Genomic DNA, 26932 nt, shown 5'->3' on the forward strand with positions numbered 1-26932 from the left:
TACAAACAAACTGACCACCAACCACAACTTTCAGGCACCATATTTATTTTTAGCTCAACTGTCATGGGATGGAAAGCACCGGACTGTGGGATATCAAAGGCAGCGAAGGATACATCTGTACTGCCTTAAAAAATGGATCAGATGAAGGTTTCTCAGGAGACAGGAAGTGAAGCTAACGTTGCTTTTCTTGATGCCTTGGAAATCATCCTCCGAGAGCAGCATTTTTAAGATTTCGGACTCATTCTTATGTGATTACCTCACTTCCCGTCATATGAAGTGAAGGGCACTGCATGAGATTCACCAGAAAGTCTCAAATTCACCATGTCAAAGTATTTTTCACTTCAAAACCTCTGATAAACAAACACATACCAGGCGAAAAAGACAAATAAGGAGCTCTATGACGTCTCGTTACAAAATACTAGTATGGGCCAGAGTTCACGGGAACAGAAGAAAGGTCACAAAATATACAAAATCCACCAGAAAGGAAATCGATTCACATTTGCCTGGTCCTTATAAATGGTGAGAAAATAAAAAAGGCATCTGTTTAAAAGGCTGAGGTATAGCGTCAGTGTTTTCACCAGTGTCTAGTGTCCACCAGTTCAGGACGCAGACTGAGTCTCTTCAGTGTCTCGTAACCGATGACGATCATGACAGACGTGGGCAAGGAGGAAATGATGCGTGCAGAGAGACCCTTCGTGAGACCCCACGCTCCCTCTTCGGCCAGGAGCTGCTTAAACGTCTCGATCACAGACGAACGACCTTCAACCTGCAAACACGCGCGCAGTGTATTATCTCACAAAGCTCAGCTCTGTATTTATCACAATTATTACATGATAATGCATTTTAAAGAGCCACATTTTGAAAGACAAGAACAGATGTTGCATTTTTAAATAGAAGTGTGATATACTATTTGTAGCAAAAACATGTGATATGATCACATTATCAAAATGATTAAGTCCAACCTGAACCTGATGATGATCAACAGTGTCTATCAACTTCATCAGTACACAGAGATAAGTCAGGTTAGTTTATAATAGAGCTCATTAACATATAGAATTCTTAAAGATACCATCTCTTTATTTGTCAAGCACTTTGATCTTTAAAAAAGTTATTTTACATTCCCAAACAGCTTTAGTACATGCTGTATGCAATTTAATATTTGAAAAAGCATAATAGAGGCACTTTAAAGTGACTGATTTGGCTGTGCTTGTACCTGTACTCTGGCTCGGACCACGTCCATGGGGTTGGTCAGGGTGGAGGCTGTCGCGGCAGCCATCGGTCCCGCCACGGCCTGCAGGAGGAGGTGCGGACAGTCGGCAGGGGCCAGTTTAGAGAGCTGCTCTGGAAACACACACAGTGTGTTTAAATGTTAATACTTAAACAACCTACTCGCACCCTCAGATCAGTTGGACGTGGCTGTGATTACAAGAGGTAAAAACGATATAAACACTGTTCGTTTTCTCACACAAACCGCTCGTTTCGTGTCTCAGGCCATTAATGTGTACTTACATTTACGAGTCATTAAATCATGTTTAATGTGGACTTCTCTGTGCATGCTCTTTGAGGTGGTGACCATAGACCTGCATTATATGACACCTATTAAAGACACCTACATCTTGGATGCCCTTGAGGTAAGCTAAAACATACCACAAATTAATTTCAAAGTGAATTTGTACATGTTAATTAATCTGCGTTCTAAACAAATGCGTTGCAGCATTGTAACTTGCTCGCACATCACGGGCACACGGAAACATAAACACTGTTCTGTGATTTATCAATAAAACAGTACTGAAAGGTAACTAAAAGAGGTTCAGGCTTATTTGTTCATTAATGACATAATCGGCGTCGATTCATTTAATTTAATTAATCGCATCCAAGATAAAAGTTTGTGTTTACATAATATATGTGGGCGTATAATTATTTTATATATATAAATACACACACATGCTTGTATATATTTAAGAAATATTTTCATGTTTATACTGTATATAGATTTAATTAATTTTATTAGATTAGATTTTATTAATACATTATATATAAATATAAATATGTTGTACATAAAAAATATTATTTTCTTAAATATACATGCATGTGTGTGTTTTTATATATATATACTAAATAATTATACACAGTGCACCCACATATATTATGTAAACACAAACTTTTATTTTGGATGCGATTAATCATGATTAATCGTTTGACGGCCCTACTTTAATTACATAAATGTGGACTTTAAAGCAGCACTATGTAACTTTTTCAACCTTTATAATATTTTTCCAAAACCCTTGTGATGGTACATAAACTTACAATAGCATGACAGTGTCTGTATCGCTTTTACTGGCACTATGTAACTTCGGGTTTCGGGTAGGAACCCAAGCACAAAAAAAAAACTACAAAATTTGACTGCTTTACGGCACACATCACTTCCCACACTTCCTCAAATTCTAACGTGCGAGGCTAACGAGCGTATTTTTTTTACCTCTGTATGTTGTCATGGCTGAAGCAGCATGTAAAGCCAAGAAGCCAAAGGTTTGGTTGGAAGTCAGTAAAAAAAAAGAGAAAAAGGGAGAGTGACCAAATAAAAGGCAGGACGAGGATCAATATTGGTCCAGCGTTCGCTCGCTGGCGTGAGCTAAAGGAGGAGGAGGGGTGCCCGACCGATGCTGGCCGTCAAAAGCTAAATAAATCAGTGAGCCTATGTCTTAACGGTGTGTATAATTTTGGTAGGGCTACATTCTTGCAAGTAAATAATACATGATTAGGCGGACACGGACAATACTGTTTCCCAACTGTAGGGGGACCCCGAGAGCAAAATTTCAAAAGTTACCTAATGCTGCTTTAAGAAAAACAATTTTGATGCATCACTAAATATTTATTTTCTTTACCTCCATAAAAGTGATAAAAGGGCCACCAGACGGCGCTGTTGGGTATGTAGGTGAGCAGAGACGCCACATATCCGCGATAAAAACCCCGAAATCCATCCGTGTGAAAAATCAGAACCGCAATGTCTCTGGTCTGACCAAATGTGATTTTGTTTTTGGACGTGGTCATCGCCATCTTGGGTTTGAGTTTGAAGCGTGTGAGCTGACACCCCTGCCCCTGCACCATCAGCTGCTGGGACACCACGTCGATGGGCACCGTGATGCTTTGGGCCACCAGTGACGCCGCTCCGCCCGCCACCAGAGACTTAACCGTGTTATCGGACGTGTAACAGGACACATATTTCCTTACCAACTCGTAGGTAGTGATGTAGGCCTGACCTGAGATCAGTGTGAACGAGTTGACCATGAACCCTCGGTAGAGGCCACGCGCCCCCTCTGCCTTCAGAATCTTACAGAAGGCGTCGAAGGTGCCGTTATAGAGCGACTTGCCCTTCTGCACCTGCAGTCTGGTGCGGATCAGGGTGAACGGGTAGACGGCGGCCCGTGTGGTCATGGTCATGAAGACGCCCAGCGAGTAGAACTTCCTCTTGTCCAGATCCTCCCATTCAATGATCTGAATGTTGCGCTTCTGTTGCATCATTGCGGCCGATGACCTCACACACTAAATCACACGCACGCACACTCGCTCCTCTCCCGCATAACCTGAAATGACAAATGTTTTGTCATAGAGCTGAAGGTACAGAGTTCAAATGTCATGTGACAGCTGGGTAATGTTCTTCTGCAGAGATAATGTCTTGACACGTGTAAACAAAACATAGTGTATGATATATAACATCTGAGATGTGAACTATGCATTTTTGCCATCATGGCAATGTATTTTATTTATTTATTTTTCTTGTTATAAGAAGGTTAGGGTTAGTCCACCCCAAAATAAAAAATTCTGTCATTAATTAATCACCATCATGCTGTTCCAAATTAAAATAAGACTTTCATATTTTAAGATATTTTGGATTAAATTAATGTTTATGTGTGAATAATTGATGAAAAATTTATGTTTATATGTGAACAAAAGCCTAAATTCAATCTGTTCATCATATAAAGCGATTGTTTCTCTTCAGAAAAATTGGACTACACCACTCAATTAATATGAATTAGTTTTACGATCTCTTTATGAACTTTTTAAAGCGTCAAAGTGGTAGTTGCGTAGCTGTCAATGGAGGGACAGTCTCAAAAAGCTCTCAGATTTCATTAAAAATATCTTTAATTCTTAAGATGAACGAAAGATTCAATATTTTTGTAGTCCAAATTTAACAATGTGATAGTCAAAGGCAGGTATTCCATGTTTTGTCTTCAACCACTCATACGATCTATCCCAAAAGGACTTAACAATCGTACAATTGTAGAAAGAAAATATATTTTTGACAGAATGTACAGTACTATCCTAATTAGACCTTACTCTTATAAATGCAGTACATGGATAATTGTCATTTATGTCGCCGACCCTCTAGAACTGCACATGCGCATTACACAAGACAATATACCACCTGACACCCCCGGCAAAAAAAAAAAATCTCGCCCGTCAGAATTACATGACACTTCATTTGACCTCCCGGACACACAGTAACTCACTCGGTTAGCTCGCCATATTTGCTGTTTCTCCATCCAGCGGCCTCAAACGGATCTGTGCGGTCCTGTCATGAGATAAATCCGCTAATATTCCTCTAAAAAATGCATTTTCTCTGATCGATCAGCGGCCTGCAGCTCCTGATGAAAAGTCATGTCGATCGAGCCGAGCACTTGCTCCGCCACACTTCCGGCGCATGCTCAAACGTCACTGACAGGACGAGCGACCGCGAGCGACCTCTGCTGCCTGCTGATGGTCATTGACACAGGAAGAAATATAAAATTTAGTATATACACATACTATTCTATATTTTATACTATATTTTATATATACTATACTAATATTATACAAATGAAAAAATAACACGAAAAACAATTTCTTTTTACAATTAACAATCTTCACATTGTCTATTACTGTAAAATTGCTACTTGTCTATTAAAATGATTTTAAGCTATATGTTATATAGTATATATAAAATCATTTCAATAAATCATTATTAATTAATAAAAGTGATGAAGGGTAGTGTTTGTTGATTGGATAGCGATGTGCTAGATGCTTTTAGCTGATTGGACAGTTCTCCAGGGAGGAACTGTTCGCTGGTTGGCTGCTGGTGTGGCTCGAGCGAGTGGAGTCGTGTTAATATCAGAACTCATCATGGCGCTGGGTTCACCTCAGAACGGTAAGTGCGGGTTTTAAATGACAAAAAATAACAATATTTATCTCATTTACGCTCTGACAGAGAAGTATGTAACCGGTTATATGCGAAGTCACAAATGTGTGTCAAAGCAGTCCTCAAATATTCACTTTTAAAAGGATGAAAGAGTCGGTTTTGTCGTTAGCACTGCGGCTAGCGGCGAGAGAGAGCGACTGACGTCCATTCTCGCGTGCGAATACATGATGCAGCTCACGCGATCTAAAACTGATGTGTGTCAACTCAATGAGATGCCGAGCTTGACAGCTTCAGTTTAACACGTCTTTAATGTCCAAAATATTGTCTAGCCAGGCAGCTTAATAGGAACAATGCACAATCTTATAATGCAGGATGCTCGATTATTATGTTGTTTAAAATAACACACATGTACCATGGTACTACCATGCATTTTTTGTTAATTTTGTTAATTCCATAGTGTTCTTACTTTGCTGTGCTATGCCATAGTATTCTAATATAGTAATTATTCAGTACCATTATGTGTATTATATCTGATTTTTGAAGAAGTATTAAGAATTTTATTTTCTAATTGATCTATACCATGGTACTGGCACAGATAACGTTTGTAAGGGAAAAGCACACTTCTTTGTATTTATTTCTTCACAATTATACAATTACGTGGTCTTCTAATAAGGTTGTTCTCTCTGGTGTAAACGGTTCATAAACATTAAACTTTTGGGGGGGAACTTTTTGGAAAAAGGTGATTCTAGACAAATTATTATATTAAATAGTAATAGCTACCCGAAGATTAAGACTCAACTCGTCATTAATCACTCACCCTCATGTCGTTGCAATGCAAACCATTAAGACTTTCATTCATCTTCGAAACAAAAATGAAGATCTTTTTGGTGAGATCTTAGCGCTTTCTGTCCCTCCATTGACAGTCAATGCAACTGTCACTTTCAAGGTCAAGAAATGTAGTAAAGACATCATAAAAAAACAAAAACACGAGGGTGAGTAATTAATGACAGAATTTAAATTTTTGGGTGAACTATCCCTTTAAATGAGCTGGTTTGTTTAAATAGCTTAATGTATTAGTGTCTTAAAATTAACTTAGTCTTGAAAAGCAAGTCACAGCAGGTATACACTTTATGGGAATCATTGTATATGGATGGGACAAGACCCACCCACCTTTTAAGACCAATGATATTGGATAAACTCACTTATATGCCTGTTTCAGAGCACCATCAGTCAAAATCATTCCACTTGAGCAATGGCCTAATAAATGAAACTACATGCATTTCTGCTGAGTCATATTTCTCAACAAGCCGTTTTACCCTTCCAGTGAAATATTGCGTTACAAACATCAATAACAGATTTAAGTTGTCAAATGCTGGCAAATGACCATGGTTTCAGCAGTGGGATAATCCACGGATAGCTGTGCGTTTTAATGTACAACGTGAAGTGGAGTTTAGTTTATTTGTTTAATTGAAAGGCACCAGAGTACATGAAATGCCATTTGTTCCAGTAACATTTTTCTGGTGGAGGACCCAACCACTTTTTTTTTGCTTCCAACATTTGGTTCCCAAGGTCTCCTAAACTGTAAAGCATTGTGTGGATGTTTTAGGAACATTATGATTCTAAACACATTTGGCCTTTTTTTTTTTAGATAAACACTTGTTGTGAATATTGTATTTTTCTAGTTGCTTACACTTCTTCATCATGCTGACGTTACTAAAATAACATCTAGCTCTCCAACAATAAATAAATAAATATACATTTAAATGATGATAGAAGAAGGTATTAGAAAGTGTGTTCTTTCTTCACGTTAGCGCTCTGATCCTGCTGTAATCTGCTTGTCTGTCAGCGAGTGTGTTATTTACTTTTCGCACCCAGTGTCTTTATCTTCCGTGTCGTAAATAAAGATCAGGGTATTTTTATGTTCATGCATATTATGTGGTGGATGCAAGTTTGTGTTCCTTTGCTGCAGTTTTATCTAACCTAATCTAACATGTGCAGCAGACGCAGGGTGTGAGTGATAAGTGTGTGTCTGTGCTTGTTCATCCTCCTCCACACATGCGATCACACTGGGACTGCTGAAATACACTGCTGTGTGTTTTATATCAGGATTTAGTTTTGTTGTCATCTCTTGGTTTAGTGAACCGTCACACACGTTTTATTTCTGCATGGATAGGAATGATGGACATGTTTTTGAAATGTCTTCTGTTCTGACAGTATACAGATCTCACTGCAAACAGTGCTGGTGAAATTCTAACACAACCTGTTTCACTTCTGTGTGTCTATTAGGATCACTCTGTGGAAGTTACTTGTTGTGTGTGTGTGTGTGTGTGTGTGTGTGTGTGTGTGTGTGTGTGTGTGTGTGTGTGTGTGTGTGTGTGTGTGTGAGAGAGATATATTCAACTATTCCAACAGTGTTTTTCAATGCAATCCTGGATCTAAACAAAGTACACCCCAAAACGCACAGTAAATGGCTTTTTTTTATACACCATTTTGATAAAAAAAAATACTAACAGTGCTCTGGATTTGGATGAGAAAAGGATGTCTGTGTCCTTCAAAAATAAACTTTATAGGTGAGCGGTTCTTTAACAAATGTTTCAGAAGACAATCATGACGGAGTAGTATATTCCAAAGCTTGTGTACTGTTCTGCACTAAAAGTAGCACACTCAAAAGTATATACTTTATCTTCACAAAAAAAGTACATTGTTTTAGGGCATAGCCATAAGTAGGTGAAATGTGAATTGTTATATGAGGCCTGCAGGTCTGCTGTAGTCTTGATTCTTTTTGGTTGTTGCAGGACAAGCTCCTTCTCGGTATTTTTCACCAAAATGCTCAATAAAGGGTTGTATTCTCTACAGAACATCCGTTTGGCGATTTGATCGAAACTCTCCGGAGCGAACAGTATGAAGAGCTGAGGTATTTCAACCCACAGAAGCTCAGTGATGATGCCAGATATGGTGAGTTAGGGTCTTTAACTAAATAATTCATGCAAAGAAACAACTGACATCACTTATAAGAAAAATGTAAAGTCTTGCAAAAGCACTAATTGGATCTTTTTCTTGTAGAGAAACTGCCGTTCTGCATGCGGGTTCTCCTGGAGTCCGCCATTCGGAAGTGTGACGGGTTCTACATAAAGACAGAGGATGTCTCTAATATTTTGGACTGGCAGACGCAGCAGAACCAGGCCGAGGTGGTGTTCTCTCCCGCCAGGGTTCTGCTGCAGGATTTTACGTGAGTTATTCATTTAGCTGACGCTTTTATCCAAAGTGACTTACTATTGCTATATATGTCAGAGGTCGCACACCTCTGGAGCAACTAGGGGTTAAGTGCCTTGCTCAGGGACAAATTGGTGTCTCACAGTGGATTCGAACCCGGGTCTCTCACACCAAAGGCATGTGTCTTATCCACTGTGCCATCACCACCCCATTATCATATAGGGATACACGATTTGTGGAAAAGAAATCAAATTGTGATTAAAAAAAATCCAGGTTTAAGAACACGGTGCAGCGCTAAACATACAGCGCATACATTTAATTCAGTCACAGCCTTTACAGTTTGATTATAACACTAAGCCATATTGTTATATTTATAATATCTGCATATTAACTGGGCCTGTTCATAAAGTTGGATGTGTCCTGATGCCTCCATTGTGTTTCTTCACAGGGGAATTCCTGCTATGGTGGATCTGGCAGCCATGAGAGATGCTTTAGCTAAACAAGGGGTTGATCCAAACCTGGTGAACCCCAGATGCCCCACAGACCTCATCGTAGATCATTCGCTGCAGATCGACTACAGCAAATGGTGAGAGTGAACACATGGGCTTGAGAAGGGATTAAAACAGTATTTATGTTTAAAAACCAATAATTACAGCATTAACATAAACAATGATTATGCCCAGACGTCCCAATGTACACAGTAATTAGGGTGGCGATGTATTGTGTAATGTAAACAGTCTCATTTTATGAACTTAACCAGGCAAGAGGCAACAAGTTTTCACTGTCAAGCGTCAAAATCACTAACCACGGTTTACCTCATTTCTCAGTGGCATCCAGAGCCCTTCAATCCCCGTGGATGAGAGTCAAGGTGCCGCTGTCAGATCTCCTGCCGGTCGACCATCTCCGCGAGGGAGTCACTGTACAGGTCAACGCCCGGGTCATCGGGGAGGCTGCAGTAAAGCCTCCTGCTCGGACGCCCCCAGTGGCAGAACCGCAGCAGTGCAGATAGAGAACACACCCCCCCTGTGCCCCTTCCACCTGCAGCCCGTGTCAGAGTACGTCTACACCTCGCACACACACTGTTAGATTTAAGGTTCCATGTGCCTCATTCTAGTCCTTTAGCAATTAGCATTTGAATGAACAATGAACTCAGCGCTGAGAGAGTTTCTCTCAAGTTTATTAGTATCTTTGTCTCAGAAGATATAGCAAGAATATGAAGGGAGCATCATAGAGTTGACCATTTAAAGGTGCATTGTGCAACATTTAATGTTAAAAATAGCTGTTTTTCTAACCCATACATGCTTAAACAATTGCCTGATGGGCTGAATGAGCCCTTCTCTGATCACTGCGATAACCTCTATAATCCTGTACAGTAAAATAAATAAGAGGGATTCGGGACGGAGTTTGTGACGTCAAGCTCACCTGGCTATGTCTGGCAGGTTTGTGTATTCGCCGCCATTCTCCGTATAAACGAAGACAATTCGAGCGACAAAACTTTAGTCAACTTTCCACAAAAGTAGAATATGGATTTAAAGAGACCGGCTTGTAGTTCATTCCAAACCCCAACGCAAACTCCACGTAAGACAAAGAAAATAAAACTTGTGTCTAGTGCCAGGAGTCGGAATAAGATGAGAGTCAATATTGGGAAGCTTTCAACAGATGAAGAGATCTCCGGTCTGCTATGGGGCTCAAACGGGATACAAAGTAATGACTTATATTGTTCATGAACGTGTTTCCATAATAATACAATCATATGTGGATACAGTAAACACATAAAACAGTTCAACATGGAGATAGATGGAAACAAAAACCGAAGTTTTCTACTACCCCGTTTTCACACACACACACACACACACACACACACACACACCACACACATAAGTGTATAATTTACTCAAATGCCTTTCCTTTCATATATTTAAAATGACTTGCAGATTTATAACTTTATTACCTCTGAACACATTATGACTGTAACAAAAAAATTTGTGCTTGTGGTAGGGGTTGAACTGACTAGTCGACCTTAATGCAATGCCGTGACGCTTTAAGCTTGACGTTGACTAGTCGCGTTGATCATGTGACACTATATGATTGCGCTGATTTTTATACTATTTGGCCGCATTCCAGACGACAAGAGTTGAAGAGCCCAGAGGGTCATTGCAGCAAGAAAGCAGTGGTACATTGGTACATAAAGTCTATGGAAATACTATCTTAGCACTATATTGTTGAAAACGAAAGTAAAAGCATGACGAAACACGCAGATCATTTCTGTTGCTTTTCGATGATGTGAACTCCGTTAAATCTGCATATAGTGCGTTGATTGAATATCGGATTTAAATCCGTTTTGCGAAAACACATTTATGTGACCAGGTGTAAATGGAATCCATGAAGTGTCCAGGTGTAAACGGACCCATTATGAGCTGTCAGCTTCTGTATAATTTTCGGTTAATTAATTGCATATCGTGGCATGTTGCAAATCAGTCACATGAATGATGTCAGCGACTAGTCGACGTCGACTCGACTTTGATGTCGTAACAGTCGACTTCAAAAAATCTGAAGTCGTTCAACCCCTAGCGTGTTGTCCATGAGCGTGCACACCTCTGGTTGCAGTTTCGCTTGTTGCCAGAGGGGGCGTAGTTCTGCAAAAACTCAGGAGACTTGCGCAATGCACCTTTAAGATAGTGTATACCTTACATCATTTAGGAATACGATACATTGAATAACAAGTCCATACTAATACACGCTCTCACATGACTCAGTTTGCTTTCACTGATGTGCTGATTTCTGTCTGACGCACACAGGCCTGAAACTATGATCAGGAATCAAGAGATGGAGCTAACCAGAAACAAAGAGAGATTAGAGTTCTTTAAGGTGAGTTTTCAGTGATTTATATCTACACAAAGACAACATTACATGCCATTCGCATTGCTGTTTTCAACATTTAGGGATAATAATAAAAGTTTCATGAGCAGCAAATCAGCATGATTTCTCAAGGATCATGTGATGCTGAAGACTGGAGTAATGATGCTGAAAATTTTGCTTTCCATCACAGTAATAAATTGTTTTGAAATATATTCAAATAGAAAATTGCAATAATTCATAATATTACTGTTTTTGATCAAATAAATGCAGCCTTGGTGAGCATATGAGACATATCCTTTGAACAGTAGTGTAAGTCTTGAGTTTGTGACTGTTCTCTCTCTCTCCAGTGGTGTTCAAAAGCCTTCAAAAACATCAACGTGGTTCCTCCAGACATCAACACAGTGCATCAGGTGAACCTAGAGTACCTGTGTCAGGTGGTACAGGAAAGGGAGGGGTTTATTTATCCAGACAGCGTGGTGGGAACGGACTCCCACACCACGATGATCAACGGCCTCGGGATCCTGGGCTGGGGTGAGCACGATGTCACGAGTTACTGTTATCATTAGTGAAATCTTCTGTTTTGTTTTCCTCACGATGTCGCTCTCTTTCAGGAGTCGGAGGCATTGAATCAGAGGCGGTCATGTTAGGTCAGCCAGTGTCCTTAACTTTGCCACAGGTTGTCGGCTGTAAACTCTTTGGGACCATCAGTCCTCTTGCAACGTCCATTGATATCGTACTGGGCATTACAAAGGTACAGCGAGGTCTACAGTGAGTTTGTATCTGAAGAAATAACATATCATTCACTGTCTGACCTTTGTGTTTCAGCATCTGCGTCATGCGGGAATCGACGGGAAGTTTGTGGAGTTCTTTGGGCCTGGTGTACCGCAGCTCTCGGCTTCTGATCGGACCACTATCGCTAACATGTGCCCGGAGTACAGCGCCACCGTGAGCTTCTTTCCTGTGGATGACATCACCCTGCAGCACTTTAAACACACCAGTATGGACTGCTCTTTGTACTGAAGACTAAAAATACTGAAGTGATATCGAGGGTGTAATTTGACGCACACATGTTTTTCTGATCAGTCTGCAGTGAGGAGAAGCTTGTGGTTTTAGAAGACTACCTAAAGGCTATCAAACTCTTCAGAACCTACGATGAACAATCAGAAGAGCCGCAGTATTCGGAGGTTGGTTCATTTATTTTTTAATTAACATTTCTGTCACTTTTAATCAATTAAATGCATCCTTGCTGATTAAAAGAAATCTTTTGAAAGGTAGTGTAAATCATTGAGGAACCTCATAGGTCAGTTGTTAACAAATGTGTTGTGGTCGGTGTCGTAGGTCATCGAGATGAACCTGAGCTCCATTGTGCCTCATGTCAGCGGACCCAAACGGCCACAGGATAGAGTGGCCGTGACTTGCATGAAGGAAGACTTTATTAACTGCCTGAATGAAAAGGTGAATGCACATATTAGCATACACAAAGTATTTGTCAATTAAGTAATGGTACCAAGTTGCTAGCTGGGTTTGTTTTTGTGCCGTCCATGTATGTGTAGGTGGGTTTTAAGGGCTTCCACATATCCAAAGACAAGCAGGCAGCTCTGGTCCCGTTCCTGCATGAGGGGGCTGAGTACAACCTGGCACACGGATCCGTCGTCATCGCTGCTATCATCAGCTGCACCAATAACTGCAACCCGTCCGTCATGCTGGCCGCAGGTTAGGCGTCAGGACATCTGTAGATCTGGTGTGCGCTGGTTGCGCAGTGTTTAGTGCATCTCACGTGTACGTCTTGTGTTTTGTTCAGGTCTATTAGCGAAGAAAGCCGTCGAGGCTGGTCTAACGGTAAAACCGTACATCAGGACCAGTCTGGTGCCCGGCGGTGGAACCGTCACACATTACCTGAACACCAGCGGAGTCCTGCCCTTCCTCAAGAAACTCGGGTACACACAACATACACGCAATATTAGATGCAGGTACTTTTGCACACCAAGGTTATTATTGGTAATGGAATCTATCACTAAAACGAAAGATGTAGTAAAAAATATATATATATTTATAAATTGTGTATAATTGTAAAATGTATATTTTAAGCATTTCTTTAGTATTTATTGTTTTTATTTTATATTTTTATTTATAAATATTCAATACGTTTTATTTAATGAGCTTTTGTAGGTTTTTTGTGTTCTTCTAATCCTATAATATATATATATATATATATATATATATATATTATATTATGTCATAATCATACTCTGATATATATTATATTATGTCATAATCATACTCTGATATATATATATATATATATATATATATAAAATGTGTATTAAAATATGTATTATTTACGAAATATATCTATATATTATATTATGTAATATTTATCAATTAAACAGAAATAAAAAATATGAAAAATAAATTAAGTGGATTAATTATTTATTAATACAATTTATAAATAAAATAACAATCCATTAACGACAACTATTACTAAAACAAAAAAATACCTCTAACATTTAAAAAATATATTTATAATAAATAAATGAGTAGTATAAAGATTTTAATATCACATTTATTACTATTCAAAATACAAAATAAAAAAAATACAATTTATTAAATGATAAAAATAAAGTGAATAAAAATAAATGATGTGTATTAAAATATGTATTACATTATTTATGAAATATGTCTATATATTATATTATGTAATATTTATCAATTAAACAGAAATAAAAAATATGAAAAATAAATTAAGTGGATTAATTATTTATTAATACAATTTATAAATAAAATAAAAATCATTAACGACAACTATTACTAAAACAAAAAAATACCACTAACATTTAAAAAAAATATATTTATAATAAATAAATGAGTAGAATAAATATTTTAATATCACATTTATTACTATTCAAAATACAAAATAAAAAAAATACAATTTATTAAATGATAAAAATAAAATAGCCTTTATGATAGCCTTGTTTCACATAAACACTAACAATTGTCTAAATAATGCCCTCTGCATGTTTTTCGATCATGGGTTTCAGGTTTGAGGTGGCGGGTTATGGATGTGCAACGTGTGTGGGCAACACGGCACCTTTACCTGAGAATGTGGTAGAGGCCATTAAACAGGTGAGACCGAACTCTCATTTAGTCTCTTTCTATCTGAACATCTGCGTCTTAATCTAAGCTGTTTGCTCGTCTGCAGGGTGATTTGGTGGCGTGTGGCGTTCTGTCTGGGAACAGGCATTTAGAAGGACGCCTGTGTGACTGCGTTCGGGCGAATTATTTGGCCTCACCCCCGCTGGTGGTGGCGTATGCGATCGCAGGCACAGTCAGCATCAACCTGGAGACAGAACCGCTAGGAGTGAACTCAGAGGGGAAGGACGTGTATCTGCGGGATGTCTGGCCATCCAAAGAGGAGGTGAACCACACAGAGGAGAACATCGTCATCGCCTCCATGTTCAAAGAGCTGAAGAACCGGATGGAGGTGTGAGGAGTTTCATAGCACATCACAGTTCTTCAGAAGATATAACAAAAGGATTCATTTGATTCACTGAATATGTTGAATCATTTGAATTGTATCTTAATACCAGCTGATTTTTGTGATTGTCTGCAGAAAGGAAGTACGTTCTGGAACAGTTTGGACTCTGCCGAAACTGCCTTCTTCCCATGGGATCCCAAATCCACCTATATCCGCTGTCCGTCCTTCTTCAGCAAACTGGTGAGTGTCATCCAGTGTTATTTTAGGATTATTTGTATACTATTACTATTAAAGTATTTGTTCATAATTAGAAATTTTAGTTTTAGTAACGTACCTTTTGTCATTTTATTATTTTTTGTTTTTGTGATAATTTAGTTTTCATTTATCTTTTTTTTTCAGTTTAAAGATAAGTTTTAGTACTTGAACTTATTTTAGGTTATTTAAAAGTTTAGGTTTTTCATCATATTTTTGAATAATTTTAGTTAACAACACCACTGGTGTCATTCAGATGCTGCTTTCCCCCAAGCATCACATCACTGTATTTCAACAATAGTTTCTCTTCGTCTCAGACTAAAGAGGTGTGCGCTCCTCAGTCCATTGACAATGCGTACCCGCTCCTCTTTCTGGGGGATAAAGTAACGACCGATCACATTTCCCCAGCGGGAAGCATCGCGAGAGTCAGTGCTGCGGCCAAATACCTGCAGAGCAAACGGTTGGATGGTTTTTCTTTTTATTTCGCTTCATATATTTTTACTTAAAATAATTTTAGACCCTGTGAGTGAGTGTTACTGCAATGAATAGTCAGATTCATTATAGTGCATTGGTTCATTTGAGCAATTCATTTCATTGAGTCAGTGTTCCCAGAACTCCTGCTTACATTACATTTTTGTTGTAAAACTGCTTTTTATTACTAGGTTGATAAATATTATGATATAAAGATGATGAGAAACTAAGTTAATTTCCCTTTATATGTTTGACTCAGTTTGACCCCTCGTGAGTTCAATTCTTATGGCGCACGGAGAGGAAATGATGCTGTGATGACTCGAGGAACATTTGCAAGCATAAAGCTTCAAAACCGTCTCATCGGGAAGGCCGGACCCAAAACACTGCACATTCCATCAGGACAAACGGTTGGTGTCCAGACTGAATCGGTTTGAATATGATTCCTTCTGACTCTGAACACGTGGTTTGATTTATGTTGTCCCATCACAGCTGGATGTGTTTGAAGCTGCTGAACGCTATCAGAGAGATGGAGTTCCCCTCATCATCCTGGCAGGAAAAGAGTACGGCTCCGGCAGCTCACGCGACTGGGCCGCCAAAGGACCTTATTTACTGGTACTGTACCCATAATCCTCTTCCCGATGAGTTACCTTGAAATTCTTCACAATTTCCTGTGATTCGTTCACTGATCTCACTGACTCTCTTGACTGTGTGTGTCTCAGGGGGTGCGTGCAGTGATAGCTGAGAGCTTTGAGAAGATTCATAAGAATCATTTGGTAGGGATGGGAATCGCTCCGCTGCAGTTCCTGCCAGGACAGAATGCCGACTCACTTGAGCTGTGTGGAAAGGAGCGATTCACCATTAACATCCCACAGGAGCTCACGCCTCGACATCAGCTCACTGTACAGGTAGAGTGACTCACAGCAGACAAAACATCATTACTCTTTAGTCTGATTCACAAACAAATGACTCTAATCATCCAATTCTTTGTAGTGAATCAAAAGCAGGCAGCACAACCAGTGTAGTCCGATTCATTAACAAATGACTGTAATTTTTTTTTAGTAAATTAAAAACAGAACAGACAGAACAGGCACTGTAATCAGATTTCCAAACAGATGAATCTTGACTCTTAGTGATGTGGGCCCTTTTGGGCTCGTTTAAGACAAGACGAGCAGCTGCATTCTGGATCATTTGTAGAGGTTTAGTTGCACAGCCAGAAGAGCATTGCAGTAATCAAGCCTAGAAATAACAAGGGCCTGGACAAGAAGCTGTGTCGCCTGCTCGGTTAGGAAAGGCTTGATCTTCCTGATGTTGTGCATTGCAAACCTGCATGATCAAGCTGTCTTTGTAATGTGGTCTGTGAAGGTCAACTGGTCATCAAAGATTACTCCAAGATTTTTGGCCGACCTTGAAGGGGTGATTGGGGAAGAATCTAGCTAGATAGTGAAGTCGTGCTGTAGAGACGGATTGGCAGGGAGGACGAGAAGCTCAGTCTCAGCCAGGTTGAGCTGCAGGCGATGTTCCTTCATCTATGCCGAGATGTCAGCCATACAGCTTGAGATACGTGCAGCTACTGTGGGGATCATCTGGTTGAAATGAGAGGTAGATCTGGGTGTCATCAGCATAGCAATGGTAGGAGAAACCATGTGCCTGTATGATGGGACCCAGTGATGTAGTGTAAATGGAGAAGAGGAGCGGTCCAAGCACTGAACCCTGGGGAACCCCTGTGGTCAGTTGATGTGCTTTGGAAAAACGAAGACCTAAAACGGAGAAGTTTAGAAACGCTGCAGCTCTGTTTCGTGTTTTGAATCTCCGGAGTGTGTTTTAGTGAAGACGGGACAAAACGGAGGACTTTGGAAACGCTGACGCAGAGGCTCACGCTCGGCTCTATGATTGGGTGTCAGGACGTGTCCTTTCCTGATTCGTCACCCACCGTTTACGCCGGCACGCGCATGCCCAGTGTTGGTGAATGGTCACGTGATCCACGTTTTCAGTCGTTTTAATGTGGACGGAGATCAATAGGTAGTCTATTTGTTAGATGCCAGACTGGACCACAGATTATGAGCTGACTTGGGCTGATTGTTGGATACTAGGCTGGTCTGCCGATTGTAACCTGGCATGTGCTGGTTGTTAAATGCCAGACCGGTATATAGACCGTGAGCTGACTTGGGCTGGTTGCTGGATGCCAGACTGGTCCACAGATTGCGAGCTGACTTGGGCTATTTATTGGATGTCAAACTAGTCCACAGATTGTGAGCTGGCTTAGGCTGATTGTTGGATGCCAGACTGATCCACATACTGTGAGCTGGCTTTAGCTGGTCGTTGAATGCCAGACTGGTCCCCAGTTTGCAAGCTAGCTTGGGCTGGTTGTTGGGTGCCAGATTGGTCCGCAAGCTGCGAGCTGACTTAGGCTGGTTATTGGATGCCAGGCTGGTCCACAAACTGTGAGCTGATTTGGGCTGGTTATTGAATACCAGACTGGTCTACAGATTATGAGCTCTGTTTTTAAACGAAAATGCAGTAGTGTGGACGTGGCCTCAGTCTTTGTCAGGTTGAGCATTAGGTTATGTTCCTTCATCCATGCCGATATGTCAGCCATACAGCTTGAGATTCGTTCAGGTACTGTAGGATCATCTGGTTGAAATGAGAGGTAGAGCTGGGTGTCATCAGCATAGCAATGGTAAGAGAAACCATGTGCCTGTATGATGGGACCCAGTGATGTAGTGTAAATGGAGAAGAGGAGCGGTCCAAGCACTGAGCCCTGGGGAACCCCTGTGGTCAGTTGATGTGCTTTGGATACCTCGCCTCTCCATGAGGACCTGCCTGTGAGATAGGACTCACTCAAACCAGAGGAGGAAAGATCCAGAGAGAGCTGGTAGAAGTGTGGGAGATATGGCTTGTAGAAGGTGTGAGGGGATGGGGTCTAGAGGGCAGGTGGTAGGATGACTGGAGAGAAGTTTAGATACTTCTTTATCGGTTAGTGGAGAGAAGGAGGAGAGAAGGAGAGAGGGTTGTGGGAGTGGTTGGTCTAGGTTCCTGTGTGTATGGATTAGAGAACTGACTGCTGATTGTTGTTGTTTTGTTAGTGAAGAAGTTAGCAAAATCATCAGCAGTTAGCGAGGAGGTGGACAGAGGAGAGAGTTGAATGTCTTGAAAAGTGTTCGTGTGTTAGGGGCGGTGTTGATCTTGTTGTGGAAGTATAAAGAGTTTTCAGCGGTGTTAGGCCAAACAAAAGACTGGTCCTTTTAAATGAATCATTCATATAGACTCGCTAAATCTATTAAATGAATAGCTCTAGAGCTGCATCGTTTGGGATGCTTTCTGTTATTAATGCTGTTATTATTAGAATTAATATTTTTGTAGCACACCATGTTAGACGTTTCACATATAATTTATAGCATAAGCTAAGAGAGAATATATTTTATATGTAAGCAAAATATCCATTTAGTCAAATGTAATCAAATTGTACTGAATTGAAATCGTTCCTGCAATTTGCCTTTGAATACATGTATTTTGTCCATGTGGCATCTAATGTAACGTTTTTGTGTGCTTTTGTTTCCAGACGAGCACTGGGAAGACGTTCAGTGTCGTGGCTCTTTTCGAGAACGACATGGACGTGGCATTTTTCCGTCACGGAGGCATCCTGAAGTACGTAGCTCGTTCTCTGCTGCCGGTGGACCTCTGATGAGCACATCGCCACCTAGAGGCCTTCAGGAGGTCTTATGAACTCTGAACGCTGTGCCTCATTTTACAGAATCCTCCCGTCTCGGGGGATGTCATTATTTTGCACTTAAAGCAACAAATGTCCAACGTTTCTCTCCAAATCGTTCTCTCCACACCCAGGCGCGACGAGGTGTGTTTTTGTGTCTTGATGTGGAGCGTAAACTTTGATAGGTTTGATTTGGGCATCTCAGATTGCAGTGCCTGCAACACGTGTCAAGGAACTGTTCTTCTAAACTGACGCAAAGACTGCACGATGACCTCACAGCCAATGGAGGCTTCGCTCTTTTTTTCATGGTGCTGATTTTGACACGCACCCTTTGATGGAGTGAAAGTGTCCACACATTTAAAGCTTTCCAGCCCACTGTTGTTTCTTCATTTCCCAGCTTTGTTTCTGTAATACACATATTTCCGTCACAACAACAAAAAGCACTCTTCGTTTTGATCCGATCCAGTAAAATATAAGTTTATTTATTATGATCGTCCATTTAGTGTCGTCTTTTACTGGGATTGTGACTGTCAGTAATGACTAAAACATGAAAGAAGTTGCTTTTTAATGACATCTGATGGAGCCATAAACATCATAAGATGTATATTAATGTGAGCTCACGTTAGAGAGCGAACGATGATTGGTTTTTGGTTCTGTCACAGTGCTGTTTGGCTTCAGTCCTTGTGTTCTGTATGTATAGACAGTATGCAACTCCTCAGCACAGGAGTGAAGGATGCAGTAAAAAAAAACTTTTCTTGGATGATGCTGTTATTGTAAATAATTTTTAATAAATAATGACATCAGCATGCTGAGATTGTCTTTTCTGCATTTATAATACAATAGGTTGTCACCCTCTAAGACATACGTTTCACTTGATATAGATTTAGGATTTTTTTTTTTATTCTTTGAAATATTTATAATTTGTACATTGATAAAAATGCATGGTAATGTAGCCTCCCTTACGCTGGGGGCGCTGGGGGAATGAGCAAGTCATTTCTGTCAGATGTAGAGCGTAATCTAGCTTCGCCACTCTCATCAGCACAAAGCACCTGGAAACATGCTGTAATATGAAATGTTTCTGTGATTCATTGGCACTTGAACACAAAATAAAATAAAAATATAGTATTTCACTAGTTTAATTTGTTTAAAGCTTCCACATTTCTTCAATGTAAATGACCATTTATAATTTTCAGGAAAATCATTTTTAGATACAATTTAAAATTGTGTGTTTGGTTTACTCTGCTTAGAATATCATTGTTTTATTCAAATAATATATTATGAGGAATATTTAAAAAGTATCTACATGAAAGACATTTGAAAAGTATTTAAAATGATTGCTTGTGTTGGTTACAAGTAAATTTTTAAATGTTATGGAAGCTTTTTTCCGCCACTGAATAAAAAAATAAAATAAGTAATTGTGACTTTTTATCTCACAATTCTGACTTTTTTTCTCACAATTGCGAGTTTATATCTTTCGAGATTTTTCAATTCTTGCGAGATAAAAAGTCAGAATTGCGAGATATAAAGTCAGAATTGGGTGTTATAAAGTCGCACTTCTGAGAAAATAAGACAGAAGTGCGACTTTTTATCTCACAATTCTGACTTTTTTTCTCACAATTGCGAGTTTACATCTCACAATTCTGACTTTATAACACATAATTGTGAGTTTATATGTCGAAATTCTGACATCTTTTCTCAGAATCGTGAGATATAAACTCGCAATTGAGACTTATCAGGCCAATTCTAAGGGGAAAAAAAGACTAACTTTTTCCTCCTCTGAATAGTTTAAATCTCACAATTCTGACTTTATATCTCCCAATTCTGACTTTATACTATGCATTTCTGACTTTATAACACGCAATTGTGAATTTGCGACTTTATATCTCGCAATTCTGACTTATAACTCACAATTTTGACTTTATATCTCGCAATTCTGACTTTATATCTTGCAATTCTGACTTTATATCTCGCAATTGCGACTTTATATCACACAATTCTGACTTTATATCTCCCAATTCTGACTTTCCATCTCGCAATTCTGAGAAATAACGTCAAATTGCGAGAAGTAAACTCGCAATTGTGAGAGAAAAAAAGTCAGAATTGTGAGATAAAAAGTCGCAATTACCTTTTATATTTTTCATTCTATGGCGGAAACAAGCTTCCATAAAATGTTGTTTGGCAACATGAAAATATCCAACTAAACCGCTAACTGAAGGAAGGCAACCAATCAGAGAGCTTCACGTAACACACGTGACCCAGCACGGAAGTGAATCCAGAGTGGACGCGCTTCTCGCTGCAGTGAGAATCTTTAGCGGAGTCGGAGCCGCAACAGTGAACAGGCACCGCGAGCACAGGCATTAGGTATGAAAATAATAATATTTTGCTACATTTTACATCCTATATATGATGCCAATCACAAACTAAAACCTTCTGTGCGTGTGCAAGGCGCTGAGATAATGTGCGGTTAATTAAGCGATGGATACATTTAAGTGAAATGAAAAGTTGCTGCTTCATGCTGTTATGCAGGTGCTAATGCTAAAGCTAAAACATTCATACAGGAGAAACTGAAAGCCGCGTAAAATGTCACATATATGCTTCATAATATCTCATTTATAATCATGTATGATAATAAATTTAATGTATATTGTGAGCTGAGTTTGTGTTTGTGCGGGTTTCTGTTGTTTTCGACTACTTTCTGTTTCATTTTGTTGCACTGTGAATTAAAGTGCTTTAGATTCTGACAGCAGTACAAACAATCAACGAATTATTCTTTTTATTAAATATTATAATTATTAATAATAATGCATTGAAACTCTATATGCAATTGATTACTGATCAATGAACCATGTTCCCCCTTCTGTTTGCAGAGTTTATTTTATTTAAAGGCACTATGGTAAGTGTTGCATTATTAGCCTATCTATTTTTAATGCAGTTTATTGTTTCACAATATGTTAATTTTCAAAAAACACTTCTTTTTGTTTTATTGAACAGTCTCGAAGATATGACTCAAGAACGACCATCTTCTCCCCAGAAGGTGAGAGTCCCCGGCCATATCCACTGTTTTATTATTTCTTCTTCTGTGTGTTATTATTGTACCAGGTGATGTCATGTCACTTGTCACAAATGTGGTCTCAGGGTGTGTGTGTTGTGTTATTGGCAGGCCGCCTGTATCAGGTAGAATATGCCATGGAGGCCATCGGTCACGCTGGCACCTGCCTGGGCATCCTGGCTAATGACGGTGTGTTGCTGGCGGCGGAGAGGAGGAACATCCACAAACTTCTGGATGAGGTTTTCTTCTCTGAGAAGATCTACAAACTAAATGAGTGAGTCGTGTTTTCAGATGAGATTGGATTAGTTCCGGTTAAACATTTATGTGGCCTTAAAATCATTCTCACGATTACTTGAACACAAAAATTAACTTAACAAGCAAGGAGTTGAAAAGCGGATTTTTATTATTTCTGATAATTGTATTAATATTTAAGGTTGCTTGAAATCTCCATGTTATTATCATTTATACAATATTACATTTTTTTTTATATATTTCTATTTAGTTTTAGTTTAGTTGTATTAATTTGAGGACTTTAACTAAAACTTATTTCAGTTAGTTGTTAAGTTTAATCTTATTTTAATTTAAGTTGTGTTCATTTTATTGCTTTTGTCGTTTTTGTTTTAAATATTTCTATTTAGCTTTATTTCTAAGTTGTAATAGTTTTAGTACTTGAACTTAAATTTATTACAGGTATTTTCCAAGGCTAATTTAAGTTTTGTCTTTTTTAAGTATTTCTATTTAGCTTTATATGTACGTTTTAGTCATTTTTTAACTTAAATTAAACTGAAACAAACTTAGCCTTAGTTTTAGTAATTTATGTGCTCATTTTTTTTTTATATTTCTATTTAGCTTTATTTTTAGGTTTTAGTCATTTTAGTACTTAATTAAATTATTCTTATTTCAGGTAGTTATTATGTTGTCTTTTTTATTTATCTAATGACTATTATTTATGTAATTAGTTAAGGTGGTTTTAATTTAGGTTTTATTTAGTCATTTTATTTGCTTACTTATACATATTTATTTTTAGCTTTATAAATTAATTGTTAATTTACGTATTTAAACGTAATTAAGCTGTTGATGCTTATTTTATTTTGCTTTTAAATTGAAGTTTTAAACCAACATTTATATTTTATCTGTATTTTAATTGCTGAAAATGATTTTTGTTAGTGATAGATTACAATAACACCACTGGTGTGTGTTGATTCTGCATCACAGAGACATGGCATGCAGTGTGGCGGGGATTACGTCGGATGCCAACGTCCTCACGAACGAGCTGAGGCTCATCGCACAGAGGTGAGTGTGTGAAGCATGATTCTGACTCGTTGTGTAGTTATAAGACAATACATATGAGAATCTCTTACATATGAGATTCATATGGGCTCTATGCACGGCGGTATTTCCGGTGAAGCATTAGGGATGCTCGATAACTTCCGGCGATCGTAGAGTCCAATGCAATACCGAGAATTTATATCGAATTTTATACTCCATGGTTATACTAAAGAAACGTTAGTCACAAAAACAGATAAAACAGACACCCCTCGTTGTGTTTATGCTTGTTTTTAAAATTATATTAAATAAATATAACTATATATAAAATTACATCTAAACGTATGTACGTTTCATTTCAAAGACTGGAGGACAGTAAATTTTGAAGACTCTGCCATAATCCCGTTTTCCTCGGTTTTCCTCCGCTTTAATCTCCACAACCGGAAATGGACAAGCATCCCTGCGTCAAATGCGGAATTTATGCGTGCATATAGCCCATTGTATGTGATCGTGTGTGTTCAGGTACCTCCTGCAGTATCAGGAGCCAATCCCCTGTGAGCAGCTGGTCACTGCCCTGTGTGACATCAAACAGGCCTACACACAGTTTGGAGGTACGACAGCTAAATCAAAACCGTTGTACATTATTAATCGGTTGCCAACGGGATCCTGTTGAAGATTTGGGCTGTGTTTTATCAGGTAAAAGACCCTTCGGTGTGTCTCTGCTGTATATGGGATGGGACAAACACTACGGATTCCAGCTCTATCAGAGTGATCCCAGTGGAAACTATGGAGGCTGGAAAGCCACGTGCATCGGGAACAACAGCGCAGTGAGTGAAACGCACACGTTTTGAACATGTGACACGCTTAAACTGTCCAACTAGTGCTGAAAAGAATCAGTGATTCATTTCATTTGAATCGTTTGGTTTAATGAATCATTTCAAAAATAGTCACTCGGCTGTCGCTGAGTTCTGTTCTCACAAAGTGACAGAAAGGACATTTATTATGTAACAAAAGACTTTCTATTTATCAAATAATGCTAAAACAAAATGGATTAGTTTCCACAAAAATATTGGGCAACAATTTATAATGTGGAAGAAATGAAATATGTTCTATATGTTTGCATTTAATTGTATTTATAGAATATTAGAAATATGATGGTAATTAGATTAACGTAGTGTCTACATGTCAGAAATGTTTCTTGAGCAGCAAATCATCATATTAGATTGGGTCAAATATAATTGAATGCTTCATGAATCAGTTTGATTCTTTAAAAAGAACCAGTTTTGATTAATTTCCTGACAAATCAACTAATAATATCGTGATTCAGCCAGTAGATGGCAACGACACGATGTCCTCCATTCAAGACTTCTGTTTTGTTATCACAAAAGAACATTGACATCAGTTCAGAGGTGTGTGTGTGTGTGTGTGTTGTAGGCTGCTGTGTCGATGCTGAAGCAGGATTATAAAGAGGGAGAGATGACTCTGGCTGCTGCACTCGCTCTCGCCGTCAAAGTACTGAACAAGACCATGGACGTCAGCAAGCTCTCAGCAGAGAAAGGTGTGTGTGTGTGTGTGTGTGTGTGTGTGTTTAGCGAGACGGAGATGGAATAAATGTTTTAGCGTGTGGATTGAGGCGGTCTGGCGGAGAGCAGACTTCTGCATTATGAATGATCATGTAACAATATACAGACCCACAATCCATCTGAGCTCTCAGCTAATGCAGCTGAAATGCAGTAACAAACACTGCTGTCAAAACTGTCATGCAACAACACGCTCTTCTTAACAATAAGATAGTGTGTGACATATGAAGTCGCAATTACCTATTCATTATTTAAAAATTGTTTTAAATGTCTCAAAATTCTTTCTTTTTACTTTGAAGCATAAATGGGCTTACAATAGTAATGTTTATCACCCCCAAAAGCTGTTGCTAATTAAATGACTATTCAGATAATCTATAAAACTCTTAAAGGGTTCCCAAAAATGAAAAATTCTGTCTTAATTGACCCACCCTTGTTCCAAACCTGTATGAACACAAAAGAAGATATTTTGAAGAATGTTGGCAATTAAACAGCTGACGGACTCATTGACTTCCATAGTATGTAAAAAAAGTACTATATGGAAGTCAAGGGGTCCATCAACTTTTTGGCTCCCGACATTCTTTAAAAATCATCCTTTGTGTTCAGCAATAGAAATATTTACACAGGTTTGGAACAAGGGTGGGTCAATTATGCCAGAATTTTTTTTATATTTGGGTGAAACTATCCCTTTAAAGATGATTAAGTTTGATAATTAATCTGCTTTGTGTGTCTTAGTAATGTCAAGTTGTCATAAAGACATCTCAAACAACATCATATTTGTATATAAAATGTCATAACTGAGCGAATGATAATGACACGAAACATGCATAAAACTTCCTTCATATTCATAACATATCATTTATAACATGTCATGTCATGGGTATGAAGGTGTCATGTTAGTCTTATGCACACCCCTTCAAGTAAAGTGTTACCGATGTTGCTTCAGTAGATTTAAAATCTACTTTAATGGAAAAACATCTGATTGTTTTCTGCTGATCTTTGCAGTGGAGATCGCCACACTGACACGAGAGAACGGCAAGACCAGAATCAAAGTCCTGAAGCAGAAGGAAGTGGAAGAACTCATCAAGAAACACGAGGCTGAAGAGGCCAAAGCGGAGAAGGACAAGAAAGACAAAGAACAGAAGGAGAAAGACAAATAAAACACCTGCACTTGTTTTCTATTAAAATTCAAAAGCCCGCCGGGATTCCTAAAGAAATTCATATTGCTCTGTATGTTCATGTCATTTTCTTTATTAAACACAAAATGAAAAGTTGAACTGGGTTGTTTTGTTTCTGATAATCTAATGTGTCTGGTTATGTAATTCTAGAGGTTTCCTCACTTGACGTCCCACAGCTGGTGGTGTATGTAAAAATAGTAGATTAGATGTAAAAGCTTTAATCCGAATATGTATGCCGCTAATGTAAGTGTTGTGTAACCAAGAGTTTTCAGGTTGGTGTGGGCTGAGAGACTATAAGTATTTGCTAAGATAAACTGTACAAAAATGTACTATTGTAAACACAAAATGCCATAGAATCTGTTTACACTTGGTATTAAGATGTTTTGGTCGATCGGATACCAAATGGATGACTCTAAATAAAGGTTTAAACGGGGTTTACAAAAAGATTTGAACTTGTCCAGTTTAGACCACTACCTGAGGTAGTCAAAACACATTCGAGTAGATTGCTTTCGTAGTGTAAACACTCATGTGGTAAAAATGTGTTCAAAAAGCCACAAAAGATACCTACTATTCGGAAAATGAATAATTTTCCGAGTCATTTGGTTCATTCAACGAACGAATTGACTCGGAAAAAGATTCGATCATTTTGATGAACGAGTTCGAACAGGAGAGTCACGAACGTGCATCACAGAACAGAGCAAGGCGAGCAT

At 38.8% G+C, this 26932-nt stretch overlaps 3 protein-coding genes across 3 annotated transcripts; 2 read left to right on the forward strand and 1 right to left on the reverse strand.

The window, feature by feature from the left end:
• Nucleotides 1-28: 28 nt before the first annotated feature.
• slc25a44a (solute carrier family 25 member 44a) lies at nt 29-4752 on the reverse strand. The gene is made up of 4 exons (XM_039669665.2): nt 4512-4752; nt 2886-3584; nt 1214-1341; nt 29-766 (listed from the first exon to the last, which is right to left on the reverse strand). Exons 2-4 carry the CDS (start codon nt 3520-3522, stop codon nt 575-577), a joined length of 957 nt encoding a protein of 318 aa, XP_039525599.1. The 5' UTR covers nt 3523-3584; nt 4512-4752; the 3' UTR covers nt 29-574.
• Nucleotides 4753-5058: 306 nt separating this feature from the next.
• ireb2 (iron-responsive element binding protein 2) lies at nt 5059-19964 on the forward strand. Its single transcript, XM_089127497.1, has 21 exons — nt 5059-5185; nt 8033-8131; nt 8240-8405; nt 8838-8975; nt 9217-9444; nt 11188-11257; nt 11596-11779; nt 11860-11999; nt 12074-12245; nt 12332-12432; nt 12587-12703; nt 12802-12961; nt 13050-13185; nt 14287-14371; nt 14448-14729; nt 14859-14963; nt 15293-15435; nt 15706-15853; nt 15936-16058; nt 16166-16351; nt 19006-19964. Exons 1-21 carry the CDS (start codon nt 5059-5061, stop codon nt 19126-19128), a joined length of 3033 nt encoding a protein of 1010 aa, XP_088983623.1. The 3' UTR covers nt 19129-19964.
• Nucleotides 19965-21386: 1422 nt separating this feature from the next.
• Nucleotides 21387-26321, forward strand: psma4 (proteasome 20S subunit alpha 4). The gene is made up of 9 exons (XM_089127684.1): nt 21387-21513; nt 22020-22045; nt 22144-22186; nt 22313-22475; nt 23417-23494; nt 23990-24078; nt 24164-24294; nt 24902-25025; nt 26050-26321. Exons 2-9 carry the CDS (start codon nt 22043-22045, stop codon nt 26202-26204), a joined length of 786 nt encoding a protein of 261 aa, XP_088983810.1. The 5' UTR covers nt 21387-21513; nt 22020-22042; the 3' UTR covers nt 26205-26321.
• The last annotated feature ends 611 nt before the right edge of the window (nt 26322-26932 follow it).

This window comes from Pimephales promelas, chromosome 25 (genome assembly GCF_988280905.1).
Source record: "Pimephales promelas chromosome 25, fPimPro1.hap1.1, whole genome shotgun sequence".
In the NCBI taxonomy this organism is placed as follows: Eukaryota; Metazoa; Chordata; class Actinopteri; order Cypriniformes; family Leuciscidae; genus Pimephales; species Pimephales promelas.

Excerpts from the sequence above, each read along its gene's own strand:
- slc25a44a (XM_039669665.2), bottom strand. The coding sequence starts at position 3,522 with ATGATGCAACAGAAGCGCAACATTCAGATCATTGAATGGGAGGATCTG. Across the intron at positions 1,342-2,885 it reads CTTTTATCACTTTTATGGAG|AGCAGCTCTCTAAACTGGCC; the intron begins GTAAAGAAAATA and ends GTGTGTTTCCAG. Across the intron at positions 767-1,213 it reads TGGTCCGAGCCAGAGTACAG|GTTGAAGGTCGTTCGTCTGT; the intron begins GTACAAGCACAG and ends GCGTGTTTGCAG.
- ireb2 (XM_089127497.1), top strand. The coding sequence starts at position 5,059 with ATGCTTTTAGCTGATTGGACAGTTCTCCAGGGAGGAACTGTTCGCTGG. Across the intron at positions 8,406-8,837 it reads GTTCTGCTGCAGGATTTTAC|GGGAATTCCTGCTATGGTGG; the intron begins GTGAGTTATTCA and ends GTTTCTTCACAG. Across the intron at positions 12,246-12,331 it reads GCAGCACTTTAAACACACCA|TCTGCAGTGAGGAGAAGCTT; the intron begins GTATGGACTGCT and ends TTTTCTGATCAG.
- psma4 (XM_089127684.1), top strand. Across the intron at positions 23,495-23,989 it reads CTGAGGCTCATCGCACAGAG|GTACCTCCTGCAGTATCAGG; the intron begins GTGAGTGTGTGA and ends GTGTGTGTTCAG. Across the intron at positions 24,295-24,901 it reads GCATCGGGAACAACAGCGCA|GCTGCTGTGTCGATGCTGAA; the intron begins GTGAGTGAAACG and ends TGTGTGTTGTAG.